The sequence below is a fragment of the Scheffersomyces stipitis genome, chromosome 6, assembly GCF_000209165.1.
Source record: "Scheffersomyces stipitis CBS 6054 chromosome 6, complete sequence".
NCBI classification, from domain to species: domain Eukaryota; kingdom Fungi; phylum Ascomycota; class Pichiomycetes; order Serinales; family Debaryomycetaceae; genus Scheffersomyces; species Scheffersomyces stipitis.
Genome location: NC_009046.1, coordinates 1379765 through 1398094, shown reverse-complemented (window position 1 = coordinate 1398094; position 18330 = coordinate 1379765). Strand labels below are relative to the sequence as shown.

The 18330-nt window shown below is 41.5% G+C and overlaps 5 protein-coding genes across 5 annotated transcripts; all 5 read left to right on the top strand. All coding sequences in view use genetic code 12, as the record gives it.

The window, feature by feature from the left end:
- Positions 1-311: 311 nt before the first annotated feature.
- Positions 312-3518, top strand: MTR4 (Dead-box family helicase required for mRNA export from nucleus; the record flags this gene model as incomplete). Its single annotated transcript, XM_001385929.1, has 1 exon — positions 312-3518. The coding sequence occupies one exon, from the start codon at positions 312-314 to the stop codon at positions 3516-3518; it is 3207 nt and encodes a 1068-aa protein (XP_001385966.2).
- A 665-nt stretch (positions 3519-4183) lies between these two features.
- On the top strand, positions 4184-6615 carry GYP7 (GTPase activating protein; the record flags this gene model as incomplete). The annotated part of the gene is given in 2 exon segments (XM_001385928.1): positions 4184-4455; positions 4474-6615. The coding sequence occupies 2 exon segments, from the start codon at positions 4184-4186 to the stop codon at positions 6524-6526; spliced, it is 2325 nt and encodes a 774-aa protein (XP_001385965.2).
- A 623-nt stretch (positions 6616-7238) lies between these two features.
- Positions 7239-8351, top strand: APA4 (Serine/threonine protein phosphatase 2A; the record flags this gene model as incomplete). The annotated part of the gene is made up of 1 exon (XM_001385927.1): positions 7239-8351. A coding segment is annotated over one exon (1113 nt), but the record flags the coding sequence as incomplete, so codon positions are not given.
- Positions 8352-8627: 276 nt separating this feature from the next.
- PICST_33080 (predicted protein) lies at positions 8628-11609 on the top strand (the record flags this gene model as incomplete). The annotated part of the gene is made up of 1 exon (XM_001385926.1): positions 8628-11609. The coding sequence occupies one exon, from the start codon at positions 8628-8630 to the stop codon at positions 11607-11609; it is 2982 nt and encodes a 993-aa protein (XP_001385963.2).
- A 4921-nt stretch (positions 11610-16530) lies between these two features.
- On the top strand, positions 16531-18018 carry XUT5 (putative xylose transporter; the record flags this gene model as incomplete). The annotated part of the gene is made up of 1 exon (XM_001385925.1): positions 16531-18018. The coding sequence occupies one exon, from the start codon at positions 16531-16533 to the stop codon at positions 18016-18018; it is 1488 nt and encodes a 495-aa protein (XP_001385962.2).
- Positions 18019-18330: the final 312 nt, after the last annotated feature.

Genomic DNA, 18330 nt, shown 5'->3' with positions numbered 1-18330 from the left:
TCTTACCACATCTCATCTCATCTCATCTCATCTCTACTATATATACATTAGTTTTATCGACAGCAGTACTAAAGAATTTGTTCTCAAAAAATATTGTCACAGCTACTACCTGACTCATATTCAACCGTAAGAAGCCTCGATTCATATCTTACCCGTTATATCAGCAAATTCAACCAGTGATTCATTCAAATGCCCTGATACCATTTTATTATGGTAGCGCTGTTTGACTTTGTATACACACCTGAAAATTTAGTATAACTCCATCAATCTCATCGATTTCATATTCTACAATTCTTTCTAAATTACCAATAATGGACGCTGACGATCTCTTCGACGTGTTCGACGAAGCGCCTGTGACTGCTCCTCCAGTCATTGAGACAGCTGGGGAGTCGAAAAAAGAGTCTAAGAAAAGAACAGCTGAAGACGTGAAGAATGAGAGCGAAGTGAAAAATTCCAGTAGTCAATACAATGATGAGAACAACAATGAGGCCAGCAGTAATAATAAAAAAGCTAACACGAGGTCAAAGCCAGATATTAAACCTGTTGTCTTCGATTCTCTTGAAATTGAGGCCTCCCGTGAAGTCGCAGCGCTGGACGGGCTTATGGCTAGTGCTGAGTCTGTTTCAGACAAGAAGCCCGAAGGGTTGAAGTTGAGACATCAGGTTAGGCACCAGGTTGCCATTCCGCCTGATTATCCGTATGTGCCCATCGGTGAGCACAAGAGACAAAAAGAGGCGAGAACTTATCCATTTATTTTAGATCCTTTCCAGGACACAGCCATCTCGTGTATAGACAGAGATGAGTCTGTACTTGTTTCTGCGCACACCTCAGCTGGTAAGACAGTTGTAGCCGAGTATGCTATTGCACAGTCGTTGCGTGACAAGCAGCGTGTCATTTATACTTCGCCCATTAAGGCTTTAAGTAACCAGAAGTATAGAGAGTTATTGGCAGAATTTGGCGACGTAGGCTTGATGACCGGAGATGTCACTATCAACCCCGATGCTGGGTGTTTGGTGATGACGACGGAGATTTTGAGGAGTATGTTGTACCGTGGTTCGGAAATCATGCGAGAAGTAGCTTGGGTCATCTTTGATGAAGTCCACTATATGAGAGACAAGTCGCGTGGTGTCGTCTGGGAAGAAACTATTATCTTGTTACCAGACAAGGTGCATCATGTTTTTCTTTCTGCTACCATTCCCAATGCCATGGAATTCGCAGAATGGATTGTTAAGATCCATGCGCAGCCTTGTCACGTTGTGTACACAGACTTCAGGCCAACTCCATTGCAGCACTACTTGTTTCCAGCTGCTGGAGATGGGATCCATTTGGTTGTAGACGAAAAGGGAACTTTCAGGGAAGAAAATTTCCAGAAAGCCATGGCTTCTATCAGCGATGCTGGTGGCGATGATCCTGCCTCGGGTGATAAATCTAAAGGTAAGAAGGGTCAAACGTACAAGGGAGGCAATAAGGACGGTAAGTCGGACATCTACAAGATCGTCAAGATGATCTACATGAAAAGGTACAACCCTGTGATTGTGTTTTCGTTTTCGAAAAGAGACTGTGAGTCTCTTGCATTGAAGATGTCCAAGTTAGATTTCAACAACGACGACGAAAGAGATGCCTTGACCAAGATCTTCAATAACGCCATCAACTTGTTGCCGGAAGCAGACAAAGAGTTGCCCCAGATCAAGAACATCTTACCCTTGTTGAAGCGAGGTATCGGTATCCACCACTCGGGATTGTTGCCTATATTGAAGGAGATTATCGAGATCTTGTTTCAGGAGGGTCTTTTGAAGGTGTTGTTTGCTACAGAGACCTTTTCAATTGGGTTGAATATGCCTGCTAAAACAGTAGTATTTACCTCTGTTCGTAAATGGGATGGTGTAGGCTTCAGATGGGTCTCGGGAGGTGAGTATATCCAGATGTCTGGTAGAGCTGGTCGTCGTGGGTTGGATGATCGTGGTATAGTCATCATGATGATTGACGAAAAAATGGAGCCTCAAGTAGCCAAAGGTATGGTAAAGGGACAGGCTGATAGACTTGACTCGGCCTTCCATTTGGGCTACAACATGATCTTGAATTTAATGAGAGTCGAAGGCATTTCTCCCGAGTTCATGTTGGAAAACTCATTCTACCAGTTCCAGAACGCTGCCTCTGTCCCTGTGATGGAAAAGACGTTGCAGGACTTGACTTTGAAGTACAACACTATCGAAGTCGATGATGAAGCTACAGTGAAAGAGTACTACGATCTCAAGAAGCAGTTGGACAAATACCAGGAAGACGTCAGAAAAGTAATTACTCATCCTGGCTACATCTTGCCTTTCTTGCAAGAAGGAAGAGTTATCAAAGTCAAAATAGGTGATCAGGACTACGGCTGGGGAATGGTGACTTCTTTCTCCAAACGTAACAATAAGAGAAACCAGTCGTTCACAGACTACGAAACCTACATTGTCAATGTATTTGTGTACACGATGTTTGTGGATTCGCCCGTTAACTTGATCAAGCCCTTGAATCCCATGTTACCTGAAGGGATTAGACCTGCTAAGGCCGGTGAGAAGTCCAGAGTGGAGTACATTCCTATCACTCTCGATTCAATTGAAAAGATCAGTAGTGTGCGGTTGAGAGTACCAGAAGACTTGAAGAGTTCAGCATCTAAGAAGACGTTGTTGAAGACGATGAAGGATTTGCCCAAGAGATTGCCCGATGGAATTCCATTGATGGATCCTGTGGAAAACATGAAGATCACTGACCAGGACTTCCAGATGCTCTTGAAGAAGATCGATGTTTTAGACTCCAAGCTCATCAGCAACCCCTTGTACAACTCAGCAAGATTGAAGGATTTGTACGAAAACTACAGCGAAAAGGAACAAATACAGGAAAAAATCAAAAACTTGAAGGAGAAGGTTTTGGAAGCACAAGCAGTTATCCAATTGGATGACTTGAGACACAGAAAGAGAGTGTTGAGAAGGTTGGACTTTGTTACACAGAACGATATCATCGAGTTGAAGGGTAGAGTTGCCTGTGAAATCAGTTCAGGTGATGAGTTGCTTTTGACGGAATTGATTTTCAACGGTACCTTCAACGACTTGACATGTGAACAGTGTGCTGCATTGCTTTCGTGTTTTGTTTTCCAAGAAAGAGCCAAGGAGACTCCACGTTTGAAGCCAGAATTGGCTGAGCCATTGAAGTCTATGCAAGACATGGCCAGCAAGATAGCTAAGGTGACGAAGGAAAGCAAGATTGAAATAATAGAAAAGGACTACGTCGAGTCGTTCAGGCCAGAGTTGATGGAAGTTACATATGCTTGGTGTAAAGGTGCATCGTTCACTCAGATCTGTAAGATGACCGATGTGTACGAAGGGTCGTTGATCAGAACTTTCAAGCGTTTGGAAGAATTGATCAGACAGTTGGTGCAAGCAGCCAAGACCATTGGAAATACCGACTTGGAGGAGAAGATGGAGAAGACCATCGAGTTGGTGCACAGGGACATTGTCTCTGCTGGATCTTTGTATCTTTAGGTGCGTGTATTATAGATATAGAATAAATGTATTATGTAAAGTTGCAGCCACCATGGCTGCGAAAAAAAATGATAAGCTATTAAGAGGAGGGAGCGAGAAGACTGAATTCTGAGATTTGGGTTTTAATACGAGAATAAATATAAGTAGAGGTGGTGAAATCGATGCCATTTAATACAGCCAAATTTCAGAAAACCATATTAGTGGCTACGTAGAGGTCCTAATGTCAGCTCAGGTAAGTTCTAAATATATCCATACACAGCCGCTTCCACTTAGGAGAAAAAGCATGTGACCGGAAATGGGCACCTGTGTGAGGCCAGAGGGACAGTGAAAAGTTGGAGAATACTCATTATTTTCAGCAAAGAAAAGGAAAAGCTTCTACTCACCACTGCTTATATATCAGTGCTGGTAGAATAAACAAATTAGAACCATTTTGACGTTTTGATCCCATCCTCAGATGTTCTGCCATTCCTTATGCAGCCATTTCCGGTTACTACCACTATAATTGTCACGTGCTCTGTATACACTCCAGGGAGCATGAATGATGCCACCTCCGAAATTGATAAAGAGGGCGAATTTCCTGAAACCAACTTTAAACAAGAATACTGTCGACGGCTTCTTTTTAATTGCTATCTGGCTCAATTGCATTCTTTTCTATAGAAACAGCCATGTCGAGTACCCGGAGTACAAGGTCCGGCTCATACCGGGCAATGAGTCTGACAGAGGTCGAATTGCTCTACGCCAAATCCAAAGTGTATCTTCATCCTACAACTTCCAAAAAAGACAACATTCCTGGGTTTTTGACACTTTCTCGTCCAGCAAATGGTACAAATTTGGATGTTTTGTTGCTGTTTACTCCCGAAAATCAACTATCGGCGGAAGAGAGATCAATTTACGAAAACGTGGACGTAGAAGACATCGACTTGGATTTGCAAGCACTGTCTGTTTCCGGCAAGAGCAACTCCATTGGATTTGCTGCATTCTCAGCAGAGGCATCAAGTGCTGCAAAGACTGCGGTGACACGTATCATTCCCAGGCCGTCATCGTCGCTGTTGAGTGGATATTCTTTTTCTGCGGCTCTTTCGTTCATCTATTCGATCCAAGTAAGGAACCCTTCGGCCGGATACTGGTATGGATCGCTAGTCATCAACACACAGGATGGCGAGAAGTTTCCAATAGTGTTTTTCCACGATGACGAGTCACCTTCTTCTAATTCTAGTCAGAGATTGAAGAACCGTAGATTCGATCCGTTCGACGAAAACGGCCAGCTATATTGGGGTGGTAAGCATTTTATGATGATTTTAGAAAAGTTCGTCAATGTCCAAAAGTCTACCGTTGCTTCATCAGTGTATTTGATCAATCCAGAACTGAACGATTTGCGGAATTTTGCTCCTTTCAAAGTGAAAGATGTTCCTGAGCCAAACAAAAAGCTGATCGAACCGTTCAAGTTGCCTGACCTTACCAACGTGAATAAATTTATCGCCACGGCCAAATGGAAGGTATTAGAGACTGTTGCCACTATCACGGCTAGAACCAAGTCACAAGTCATGGATATCATTGAAGACAATGCTCCATTATCTGTGAAGCAGATCATGAACAAACCAGAAGTGCAAAAGATTGGTGATGAATTCGATCTGGCGCGGGTTTATTTGGCCAAATGGGCTCAACAGGTGAAGGAGGAAGCGGAAGAGTCCCAGCGTAAGAATTTGCTTAACAACGACATTTATAACAAGATCAACAATGAGTTGGGATCCAACGAACTATTGACCGATGAGGAAATCAGCCAAACATCAAGAAGAAAAGAGATCAACCAACAGGAGTGGGAGTCATTTTTTGACTATAGCGGTCGTCTTTGTTTGACTGCTGATGAAGTCAAGTCAAGAATATTCCATGGAGGTTTGGAAGATTCTGTTAGAAAGGAAGCGTGGTTGTTTTTGTTGGGCATCTACCCGTGGGATTCTTCAACAGAAGAACGAATTTTGTTGAGAAAGTCATATGAAACAGCTTATGAAGAATTGAAATTGAGATGGATAGAGGATGATGACAAGAGAGCGACAGAATTTTGGAAGGATCAGAAGCATAGAATCGAGAAGGATGTCAACCGTACGGACCGTCAGTTGCCCATTTTCCAGAATCCCAAGAAGTCGACTTCTAATGCAGAAAGTGGAGATAATGCTACGAGGGAATCCAGTCCTGAGACTCCAGATGAAGAAGAATTGGATGACGAGTTCGATATATCTAACATCAGAAACCCTCATTTGTACATCATGAGAGAGATATTGTTGACTTACAACGAGCACAATCTCAATTTGGGCTATGTTCAAGGAATGACGGACTTGTTGTCTCCCTTGTACGTGACTTTCCAGGACGAATCGTTGACATTTTGGGCCTTTACCAAGTTCATGCAAAGAATGGAAAGAAACTTTGTAAGGGATCAATCGGGCATGAAGTTGCAAATGAGCACATTGAACAAGTTGTTGCAGTTTATGTTGCCAGAGCTCTACAAGCATTTGGACAAATGCAATTCTATTGACTTGTTTTTCTTCTTTAGGATGTTGCTCGTGTTATTTAAGCGTGAGTTGGAGTGGCCACAGGTGTTGCGGCTATGGGAAATCTTGTGGACTGACTGCTACTCGAGTCAGTTTCATCTTTTCTTTGCATTGGCGATTTTGAGTGACAACGAAAGAATCATCATGCAGAACTTGAAGCAGTTCGACGAGGTGTTGAAGTACATGAACGATTTGCTGATGACGTTGCATTTGGATCCATTGTTGATTAGAAGCGAGCTTTTGTTCTTGAAGTTCAAGAGAATGATCGACATCATCGACCGTGAAAACAGCATCAAGAAATTGAACTCGGATGTGTACATGCGGAGATCTAGCAGTGCCAGTAACAGCTCTGTGAAGAGCAATGAAATGATTGAAGTGAGCGATGATTTGAGACAACTTCTCAGTAGAGAATTGGTTATTCAGAAGGAAGTTCCACGTCCCGAGGGAGTCGGTGGAGGGTGAATTTGGTTTTGAATTTGGTTACATTGGGGTGGTTTGTTTATGGAATTTTGTATACAATGGATAGGATCAATTTGAGTATTACAGCAAGGATAGTTAAGCTTAAAGCTATAGTAGTGAATATATAGTATAACAGAATATTAAATTATGACTGAATAATCTAGTGCTAGTAAGTGCTACTAAGCTATATTGCCAATGGAGTTGCAGGAGTAGTTTACAGAAAGCAATTAGATTAATGCCATCACCAACATTATACTATGAGTGTGACTACTATAGTTCTAATACAGTATTATACAAAACTATTTCTTTACAAATATCAGCCCTAATTCCATTCTTGCTTTTGCGTAAAATCCAGAAATTTTGCAATCGTTGCTGCAACAACCTCAACGGTTGCATTTTTCGCAGCAACACGATGGCCCATATTAATTGGCCGGTTGTGAGCCCGCGCACAACACATCGCTGGCTACGCTTCTATTATATAAATATTTTGTTTTGCATCTAGATAACTTTCTTGAAATAGCTACGGTTTCTTCATAAATAGAAAACTTTGCTAACTCCTAGCTTCAACTCCGCCATATTTACATACATATAACAATATATAGAAGCACCAGAATATACCAGAGTTAACCAGAGTTCCAGAAGTGAAATATCAACTTTTGCCATGAGCGAGTCCACACCTCTAAGACGCTCTTCACTCGCTCACTACAATGATGTGGAAGAATACGAAGTAGAAGAAGAACATTCGTGGACACCGGTTCAGAAGGCTTCTATGTATGGCGGAGGTTTCTTCGTCGGTTTGTTTGCCTTGTACTTTTTCACGCTTTATTTGCCCAGCTATTTCATCCCAGAAGCTACAGATTTGGTAGCCATCAAGAAAGTGTCACAATTAGATGTAGCCTTGACGCCATTGGCTGGAGGCACCAGCGTAGCTTTGGGTGACTACACCACATTGGGATTCGACTCTGAATACAGTGAACAATCTTCCAAGAAACGTAATGTAAACAGAATTATCATGGTAGGTGACGTCCACGCCCATTACACTCAATTCAGAAAGTTGTTGAACAAAGTCAAGTACAATAAGAAAAACGATCATTTGCTTTTATTGGGGGATTTTATCACCAAAGGACCAGACTCCAGAAAGATCCTCGACTATTTAATTGCTAACGATGTAGACTGTATCTTAGGAAACCACGAGTACTATGCCTTGCAGAACTATGCCACATTCCATGGCTTGGACCAGCCCTCGTTTGAGTTTAACGGAACCATCGAAAAGTTCTTAGGAGATGGTTCAAGCTTTCTTGTTAAGGATGGCTTCAACGATGACCCAGAATTCTTGATTGCAAAGAAATTGGAACCAGAGCATGTTCAATATATCAACAACTGTTCCATAATCAAGAAATTGGGCACCATGCCTTTGCAAAAATCAAAAGGAGGCGCCAATGGTGTAGCTGTCCATGCTGGAATCAGATGGGACTTGGACTTGCAAGATCAGGACCCTATAGACAACTTGGAAATGAGGTCTTTGATTGGCCCGTACTTTAATGAAACTACTAGTGATCCTGATGTGGAAGATTCTGTGTCTTGGTCCAAAATCTTTAACATGAAACAGAAGGAAAAATCAGCTCATGACAAAGATCTTACTGTTGTCTACTACGGCCACGATGCCAGAAGAGGGCTCAATTTAAAACAATACACTAAGGGATTGGATTCAGGATGCGATCGTGGCGATAAGCTCACAGCTATGGTTGTCTGGGCCGAATTGTCAAGATCCAAGAAAGGCAGCCATCAAATCGTATATAAAGAAGAGCCTGTTCAGATCCACTGTTAGATTCTTAGAGTCTATATTAATAATACACCTAATGCTTAGAATCCACTTGTAGATGCAAAAAATCAAAGTCTCGAGTATACAAAGATTTCAAAAAAAAAGTAATTTCCGATACCGGGAGTCGAACCCGGGTCTGCTCGGTGAAAGCGAACCGTGCTAGCCGTTACACTATATCGGATTTTCTTGTTAATATTTACAGTAATTCCTAATAAATTGTTTATATTGAGCACGTGATCTAGATCACGTGGCAATGTATGCCACTACGTTAAAAAAAAAAAAATGGCCGACCTACGACCCATCAATCAGCCAGAGGGACCTCTAGGGGTTTTCTCTGGTGAAAGCTCTTCAAATCAAGCCTTAAACGAGCCAAAACCACCGGATATTGACCGAAATCCACACGACCATGTCGCACCCCCTGATCTGATGGACCTCGATGGCGAGTCCACAGATGCCGATGAAAACGGCGATTTAGAGCCATCTTTCGAGACAGCATTGTCAACTACTTCCGAGGAACCAGCCCAACTACGGGATAATCCCATGGACGGACTGGTTAGTCAGAACCAGACCCAATTAAGCTCCACTATGGACAGTTTTGAAACTTCGGTTTCGAAAAATTTTCACGATCACGTGATCGGACAGGTACACGACCAGGAAATGGCTGCAAATGATGAAAATGAAATGGTTTCCACTTCTTTAGAATCTACCAGCAGATCAACTGATTTACCAGAACAAGAAGACTCTCTTCTTATTCACCATCAACATGAAAACGCCAAAACCCAAAAAAACAAAGAAAATTTACAAAACTCCCAAAAAAATACAGGAAACTTACAAAACTCAAAAAAAAACTCAAAAAACTCAAAAAATTCAAAAACAACTCAACCAAATGTTGATCAGATCTTCCCTATCTTAGGAACTGCCAGCAAATCAGCCAAAACAGGTTTACGTACCTTCAATATTGCCAAACAAGTACCAATCCCAATACTCAATCCAAAAAATGGCCCATCTGCTAGCCAACTCCAAAAGGTAATTGTGGACAGAGACTCCTCACCTATTCTTCAAGACGCAAAAACTAGACGTAAGCAATTGACCGAACTACACGAAACTACCGGTCACCTTTCAGAAGAACAATACCGTCAATTAGCAAACACCTACTATCTCCAAAAATATGCCAACTCCCTTTCAGATCTCAATTGGGCGGGACAAGAAGAAAGACTTAAGGCATGGAATGTGCCCCAAGATTTCTGCCTTACCGCACTCGGTGAGATTGCTCGAAATTCAAACGAGAAAAGATACGTACGTCTTCAAATAGACGCTTTCTATAACAAAAATGACCATCTCGACCAAAGGCATTCAATGCGGGCCGAGGAAATGGCCAAAATAATTGAAAAACACCTTACAGAGACTATCCCAAACAAATGGCCCATGGTCTCCCAAAACAATAACAAAACTTTAAATGAACTCCATAAATCCTTGGAGTTCTTAAAAAGTCAATTCGACCCCGGCTCAAATGACGAATTTGAAGCCACTAAGGACATAAAAGACAAAATGCAGCAATTGTCTAGAGAAATAAGTTTCAGCGCTACAATGAGAGATGTTAAAGACAAGTTCCATACAATTGTAAGAGATAACACTCATGTGGATTTTCGTTTCGGAAGCATAGTAACTCAGGATCGGATCCCAGAACTGGCTCAACAGAAATCAACACCCATGACAACTTGGCTTGAAAGATTTCAACAACTTTTCCACTCACCTTACGTGGGCAGTGAAGACACCTTTGAATTTCAGCTCAGTCTTGTAAGGCCAAAGCAACTATCCAACATGTATCTAGTTGGCATAAAAGCTTCGTCGGACTTCCCAGATCCGCGAGACATCCTAGACATCATGTTCCACACAAAAGATTTTGAAATTCCTCAATACATCGATACATCCTTACCTTCTCGTAAACCCTCGAGACGACAGGACCGAATCCCGTACGAAATTCTACATCAATTCATAAGAAAGGCACCAATCTTAAATTACACTGACAAAAAAGCAGACTTTACACACGTCCTGTTCTTCTTGATTGGCAGCAACTCAGACAATATTCCCAACAGAAAGAGTATCTTCTTGGAAAACGTCCAACTTGACATCATCTCTTCATACCAATTCTGTTTCAGATGCCACAACAACAAGCACACTACCAAAAGATGTCCAGTTCCCAAATCAACCACATTGTTCCAAAGTCGGCCCTTAACACAATGGCCCACTAAGGTACCATCCCCAAACAAACAGAACCATCCAATAACCCTCACCACGGGTCCCAGAACTACAAATCAAGACGGGGATGGCTTTAGTCGACCCACGAAAAGATCTAGACAAAAGACAACCCCCAGTCCACCAACTATCCCACAACAACAGAATAGCTTCGAGGTGCTCCCGATAGAGGACCTCACAACACAAGAGGTTACAGCAGAGGAGACCGAAGCCACACGCAACCGGCCAAACACTGTTTCATCTACACCACAAGCACCATCACGTCACGAAACCCCGAAAGCCATTAACAAGAACAACGATAAAGCCCCTGAAATTTCAACACAAGACGATGAAATGGTGTACTACACCGATGACGAAGAACCCTCGACTATAAATGACGAGGACACCCAACTCGCTCCATCTACATTGATTGAGCAACAACAAAAAAATTCAAAAGTGGATACCACCCCAAATACTCCACAATACACTACTGACATGCTCCCTCTGAAGCATGCACCTAAATCAAATTCAAGATCTCAACCGGTAACTCCCTCCCGGCCTACTAGCATGCTCCCTCTGAAGCATGCTCCCATAACTAGTTCCAAATCTCAACCGGTAACCCCTGCCCGGCTTGGATCCAAGGTCCTCAAACCTGCGTCAACAGGTAAGAAACCCTGGACACCGACACCCACTCCCAGGACCACGAATGGCCCTAGTGGGTCCCCCGCAAGGACTCCGACCACGTCAATACGACTACCTTCTCTCCTAAACAACAGTAGAACAAACTATAGTGAATTAAGGGAATCACAAATGGGATCGACCATTAGTTTTCCTGAGTCTATGAGGACATCCAACCTCAACATCCCCGACTCTTCACTAATTCTACAAACTCAAATTGAGGAAGCAACTCAAGTAGATTCTCCAGGCCAACAACAGGCACCAGGTCACAATCCATTAACAGATGACAACCTGGACCTAAGTATGGACATAGAGGACATCAACGTTCATTCTGATAATACTAATTATTAAGATGTCTAGATTAGTAAATTTTCGGATAACCAACCCGCTGTTAACGGAACACCGGGTAGCAAATCCAACTAATCTTCTCAAGATCCGTACTAAAAATATTCAAAAAAACACACAGATCAATAAGTTTCGAGAACTCGCGACTTACTGTGATGTCTTACTCATTCAAGAAACTGATTTTAATTCAAAACAACCAGCCAACTCCCAGAACAGGCGGGGAGCCAGGAGGGGAGCAAGACGGGCAATGCAACAACAACCCCCAAACTACTCTCAGGATCCCACCCCAGATTGGATTACCTCATTACAAAAACAATTGAACCAAGCAAATCAAGAGCTAATCTATACAGATACATTAGCTCGCTCGGGAATCATACTTAATTTTCAACACCAACACTTTGAAAAGATTTCGTCTAATAACCTCCAGCTCGACTCTGAAATCGCGCGGTATGCGACCGACGTAATCATTCAACTCAAAGAAACAAAAGAATATATCTTAGTTATCTCAGTGTACGGACCGAGTGGGAATCATCGTTCTCAAGAGCAATTATTCCACTCTCTTTATACTCTGATTAACACACTCATCACAAATTTCGAAATTGACAATAACAATCACAAGCTCCACCTCTGTATAGGGGGAGACTTCAATATGATACAAAATCCAGAACTAGATTCTACTGCAAGAGAAAGCTCCAGTCGAGAGCACGCCTCCCGACAAGCCTTCAACTCTCTTTGCAACGAATTTCAACTACATGACTCTCTTAGAGGATTAGAACCGACTATCAAGGTACCCACAAATACCAACACAAATAATTGCAGAAGACTCGATAGAATCTATCTCCCCAGATCCTTCCAAGCAAGAATCTGGAGATATTCTCACCGCTTCAATCACATAGTAACATCAACTCACGCCACGGTAGACGTGGACCTTAGCATCCTACCGGACGCAACGCTAAAAGTAGCAAGGCCACGCTTTATCATTAAAGACCACTGGGTTGACAACCTAGAATTTCTCAACATCCTCAGTCACACACGCTTTTCAGACTATTCTGAATTTATCCAACGTGTCCCTAAGATAATAGCATCCCTTAGACAGAGACCTACAGCCAACGCTCACCACAGCGTTAGTGAAAAGTCTACCATTTTCAGAGATCTCAATGACCGCTTCAAAGGGGCAATCCATGCTGCCAAAATAGTGAAATCACTACAAACAGCAGACAAAAGTAGAACTGCCACCTCCACGGATCAAATACTCGCTATCCAAAGGGAACACTTTGCCAAGCTCTACCTGGACTCCCAACCCCAGGAAGCGAAGCGAAGCATTCGGACCTATGTTCAGATGTTCCCGCAAAAAATAGCGGCAAGTGACCAGGCCAAACTAGATGAACCCATTACACTCGAAGAAATAACTGCGGCTTTACAAAGGACCACCAATGACTCAACGCCAGGGGAAGATGGTGCAACATTCCTCTTCCTCAAAGCGACTTGGGACACAGCAGGCCCCTTGCTTGTAAAGGACGCCAACAACATCATGCGAAATGGACTCTTACCATCCTCGATGGCACTAGTACTAATACGCATGATTCCCAAAAGGAAAAAAGCAGACCCCACAGTGGACGATTACCGTCCCATATCCCTCATCAATACCTCATTGAGGGTGATTTCACAGGTCCTCAATATGCGCCTTCGCACAGTAATCAAGAACCTCATTGGCTATGATCAATGTGGCTTCATGCCCGAACGCCAAATGGATTTTCAAATCCAACGGTTCCGGGCCATCATTGACAAGGTAGCAGAAGATCCCGAGAAGCTGAAAATTGCAAATGTGATCATCTTAGATTTAACCAAAGCCTTTGATCGAGTATCACACGACTATTTGTCTGCCGTACTCGACCAAATCGGGTTAGGTCCCAAGTTTAAGCGTATCCTATTACTGGTGACGACACAACAATTTGCAGCCATTTTTACGAACAATACCAAATCCGAAACGTTTCCACTTACGCAAGGCACGAGACAAGGAAACCCGGTTCTGCCGATTCTCTTTAACTTATGTCTTGAACCGCTCCTTTACAGACTCCATAGTAGACTCCAGGGCATTCCTATCCAACTAGATCACCTTCCAGCGCTTACAGCGAAATACTCAGCATTTGCTGACGACCTCACTGTTTTCACAAGCTGTAGAAGGGACCACGAAATCTTGAAAGAGGAACTCTCTCTATTTGAGCAAGCCTCAAACTCCTTGGTGAGCATTTCCAAATCAAGAACAGCATTCTGGGACCAGCCTCCGCACGAAGACATTCAACGGATCCTTGGTTTCGAAGGACTTGCTCTTCGGACATCGGATCACAAATATCTTGGGGTACCGCTAAATGGTTTCAATTGGGAAACTTATACAAAGTCCCTTTCTACTCAACTTGTTCTCCATAGCATTAAAGAATTGCCGATTCACCTCAGATGCACAGGTTTTAATACTTATATCTTTTCAAAGGTATATTTCAGGGACCTCCATGACCCCATGCAAATATCCGATATCAAGAGACTCACCAAAATGGTAAAGGGTCACTTACCTCCAATTGGTGAACAGCATCTATACAATTTGAAAAGCAAAGGAGGCTTCGGTCTCCTCGACATGGAACAGCAACTAAAGGGTCGTCGGGCCAAAGTGATCTATGAAACCTTGACCAACCTGACAGATTGGAATTTAATAGTGTTCCGCGATAAATTGCAATCATTTATGGACTACATCTTTCCACCTCGAACGGTCAACCAAACCCAACGGGAAATAGTCCCATGGTATCGGTTCCTAACGGACCTATATGTACGTGAAGGATCTCGAGCTCGAATTGAATATCTTCATTATGAAAAATTCACCAATGCCGAGAAAGAATGGCTCAAAGCCTGGTTCCAAATTACGAAGGCTAAAAACTTCCACTGGATAAGGGACCGTTTTTCGGGACGGACAACTTGGTATCGCAGGGATGTCTACAAACGATTCACTACTGAAGAGAAAGCATATATGGTTAGAAACCCACCAATCAAAAATGATTGGCAACATTGGATTGATCTGGTTGATCCTAGCACATTCCGAAGTCGCTCGGCCAAACTGGCTCAAGCCAAACCAGTCAGTAGTTCTGCAACCTTGAAAGAGAACTTCCAATTAACAGACGATGACTATCAGCAGTTTTGGAAAGCTATAGCTAAAGTACAACGTAGGTATCCAAAAGGGGTGGAGGAAATTCACAGGGTTCACCTCGGTCACAGGGACCGACATGGGTCCTCCGAGGCTCTGCCAGAATGCCTGATGTGTTTCAATGAAATACCAAGACCTCAGTTTTTTCACCATATTTACCAAGATTGTTCAATCAGCCGTACATTATGGGACATACTTCGTCCTACAGAAATCACATTAAATTTAAAGAATCTCATTTGCAATTCTTCACTTTCACAGGCTGCATATCTCTCGTGGAATCAATACCTTTTAGCTGTTCATCTTTTTAGATGCCGACGGCGAAATCCAATGGACAGGGACATTTTCACCTGTTCTATGCTTTCATCTTGGGTATCGATTTTGCAGTCTAGACGTCTTATTTAAACATTTTACAAGTCCGGTAGCTTATACCGTTGTCAAGTTTTTTACAGTTTTCTAAGGATATCACCTAGTTTTTAGGTCATATCACCCGGAGGTTTTTATCCTAGGATTTCCTTCACCATTCGGTATGGATTAGAGGAAGATTTATATACTTTGTAGTTGATAGGTTGGACTTTAGTCGTAATACATGCCATTTCGTAAAAAAAAAAGTGGCGAATACTTATATATGGTATTTTCATACCATATTTGCCATCGATCAAGTCTATAGATACTTAAAAATGACTTGGTTGAAAAAGGATATAGCTGCTTGAAGTAATCAAATTCCATTTTAGGGGTAATTGAATTTTTGTGTTTCTGTCAGAAATCCAGGAAATGTGCATCCTATTTCAACAAATTTGCATGCATTCTAAGATAAAAGGATACAAAAAACTTACCTTTCAAATTCATCCTGTTAGTTGTATGAAAGGTATTCTTAGAAGATGTCCTTAAGACACATCCTCATTCAGAGTATACACGAAATGGAATATGTTCATTGTCAATCGTAATCACCACAACCAATTGCGGATATAGTCTTATGGTTTCCCCAGTATTATTGTTGTTTCTTCATAACATTATCCACTCTTAGCCTTCTTATAAAATTAAGGAAGATAGTTGTATCAGATAGCAGACCTCCAAGGTTCCTACTGATGAGATAGGTATAACGAACGGCTTTAAAGCTCAATTACTACGATGGCTGGCACTAGCAGATGAATACTTTTATTCCCGTTATAGACTAAGTCCCTTAAGCTCTATGCTAGCTCAAAGTGTCATAATGAGTTGACTTAGATAAGAATCATTTCGACTTAGTAGGCATTTTATAACAGTGCCGGGGGAAATATCTGCCTAATGCTTCAAAATACCTCTATCTTATCGATTTTTGAATTCATGTAGCCCACCACCTCAGATATTCTGAAGGCAGCCACCCACATAACCACCCTCTATCAATGCACTCGGTCAGGGTATAGATGAATTGCAGATCTTGAACTGCTCGCCCGAGTTCGGGCGAGCCTGCAACTGTTTTCAGAAAATACAGGTTGGACCAAGCCGTTTATGTACGAACGTTGCTGCATGGTTTCCGTCCAATAAACTGTAAATTGAAGATAACTTTGAAAAATATTGAAAGGATATAGATATGAACTTTTAAGTTATCTTTCATGGTGGTTAAACCTCTGTGCATTATATTAAGAGTTATATTTGTAACTTTTAAACTTATCCAAACTCACAATTTAATCTTATTAATTCTTCCATAGGAATACTTAATAGTTAATTCAGGGTAAGGACAAAGCAAAAAGGAACGGTATGACGGAAAGAAGCATTGGACCTTTAATCCCCAGAAATAAGCACTTATTCTATGGATCCGTATTATTGATGAGTATTGTTCACCCAACTATCATGGGATACGATTCCATGATGGTTGGTAGTATTCTTAATCTAGATGCATATGTAAATTATTTCCACTTAACGGCTGCTACCACTGGACTCAATACTGCTGCAGTATGGCTTGGGCAAGTAATTGCCACATTGACAGTTATTCTGTATTTCAATGACAAATTTGGTAGAAGAAGTTCAGTTTGTATAAGTATTGCAATCAGTTTGGTTGGGGTTGCATTGCAATCAGCAGCCCAAAACATTGAGATGTTTATTATCGGAAGAATAGTTATTGGTTTTGGAATATCTATTGGTTTTGTCTCATCTACCATTTTGGTAAGTGAACTAGCCCCTCCAGACAAAAGAGGATTTATTCTTGGATTGAGTTTTACAAGCTTTCTAGTAGGAAGTTTAATTGCAGCAGGTGTCACATATGGAACAAGAAATGCTCCTGGAGACTGGTGTTGGAGAATCCCATCAATTATTCAAGGGGCTCCAGATATTGTTGCTATTATTAACATACTCTTTATTTCAGAATCACCAAGGTGGTTGATTGCAAAGGAAAGATTCAGCGAAGCTCGTGAAATTATTTCTATCATTAGTGATGTTCCTATTGAAGATGCACATGAAGAATGTGAAAAGATACATGCCCATATTCAAACTGAGAAGACTGCTTTCCCTGGCAATAAGTGGAAACAAATGGTGAGCTCCAAGAGCAATACAAGAAGAGTTATTATCTTGTTCACACAGGCCATAGTTACTGAAATGGCCGGTTCTTCAGTTGGATCGTACTATTTTTCAATTATATTAACTCAAGCTGGGGTCAAAGATTCGAATGATAGACTAAGAGTAAATATTGTGATGAGTTCGTGGTCATTGGTAATTGCTCTTTCCGGATGTCTAATGTTTGACAGAATTGGAAGAAAAATGCAATCGCTCATTTCGTTATCAGGTATGATCATATGCTTTATAGTTTTAGGTGTTTTGGTTAAAGAATATGGCGATGGTCATAGCAAGAGCGGAAGTTACGCAGCTGTCGCCATGATGTTTTTATTCACAGGATTTTACTCATTCACTTTCACTCCATTGAACTCTTTGTACCCTCCAGAATTGTTCCCCTACGTGTTGAGAAGTACAGGAGTTACACTCTTTAATATTTTCAACGGCTGCTGGGGACTTTTCGCAAGTTTCATTTTACCCATTGCAATGAATGGAATTGGCTGGAAATTTTACATCATTAATGCTTGCTATGACGTCATATTCCTTCCAATAATAATGTTCTGTTGGATTGAGACAAAGGGAATTAATTTGGATACAATTAGTGAAGTATTGCACGGAAGAGGACCTGAAGATGAAGAAAGCATTGAAGAAAGTCACAGCCTAATCAGACAAGGTTTTGTTGTTAATACAAAGAAGTAAATATATAAAAGTTCCTTATATTCAACCCAAATTGATAATACAGTGTTGAAATGACTGGGGTAGCATTTGTTTATCAGTTTATGAGTAGTATTTTTGTAATTCCAATAGAATCTCACTTTTCACAAACCTGTCAAAAATAGAAGTGATTTTTCGCAACCATTAAAATTGCAATACTGGTCTCAATTCCAATTTTTTGAAGCCAAACAAAGACAGAGGATTTTGAATTACATTTTTTATCTAAAAAGTGAGAAAGTATTAGAATGTTGCCATTCCAAAATTAGTTGTGGTGGAAGTATATGTTGTTCCAAATTT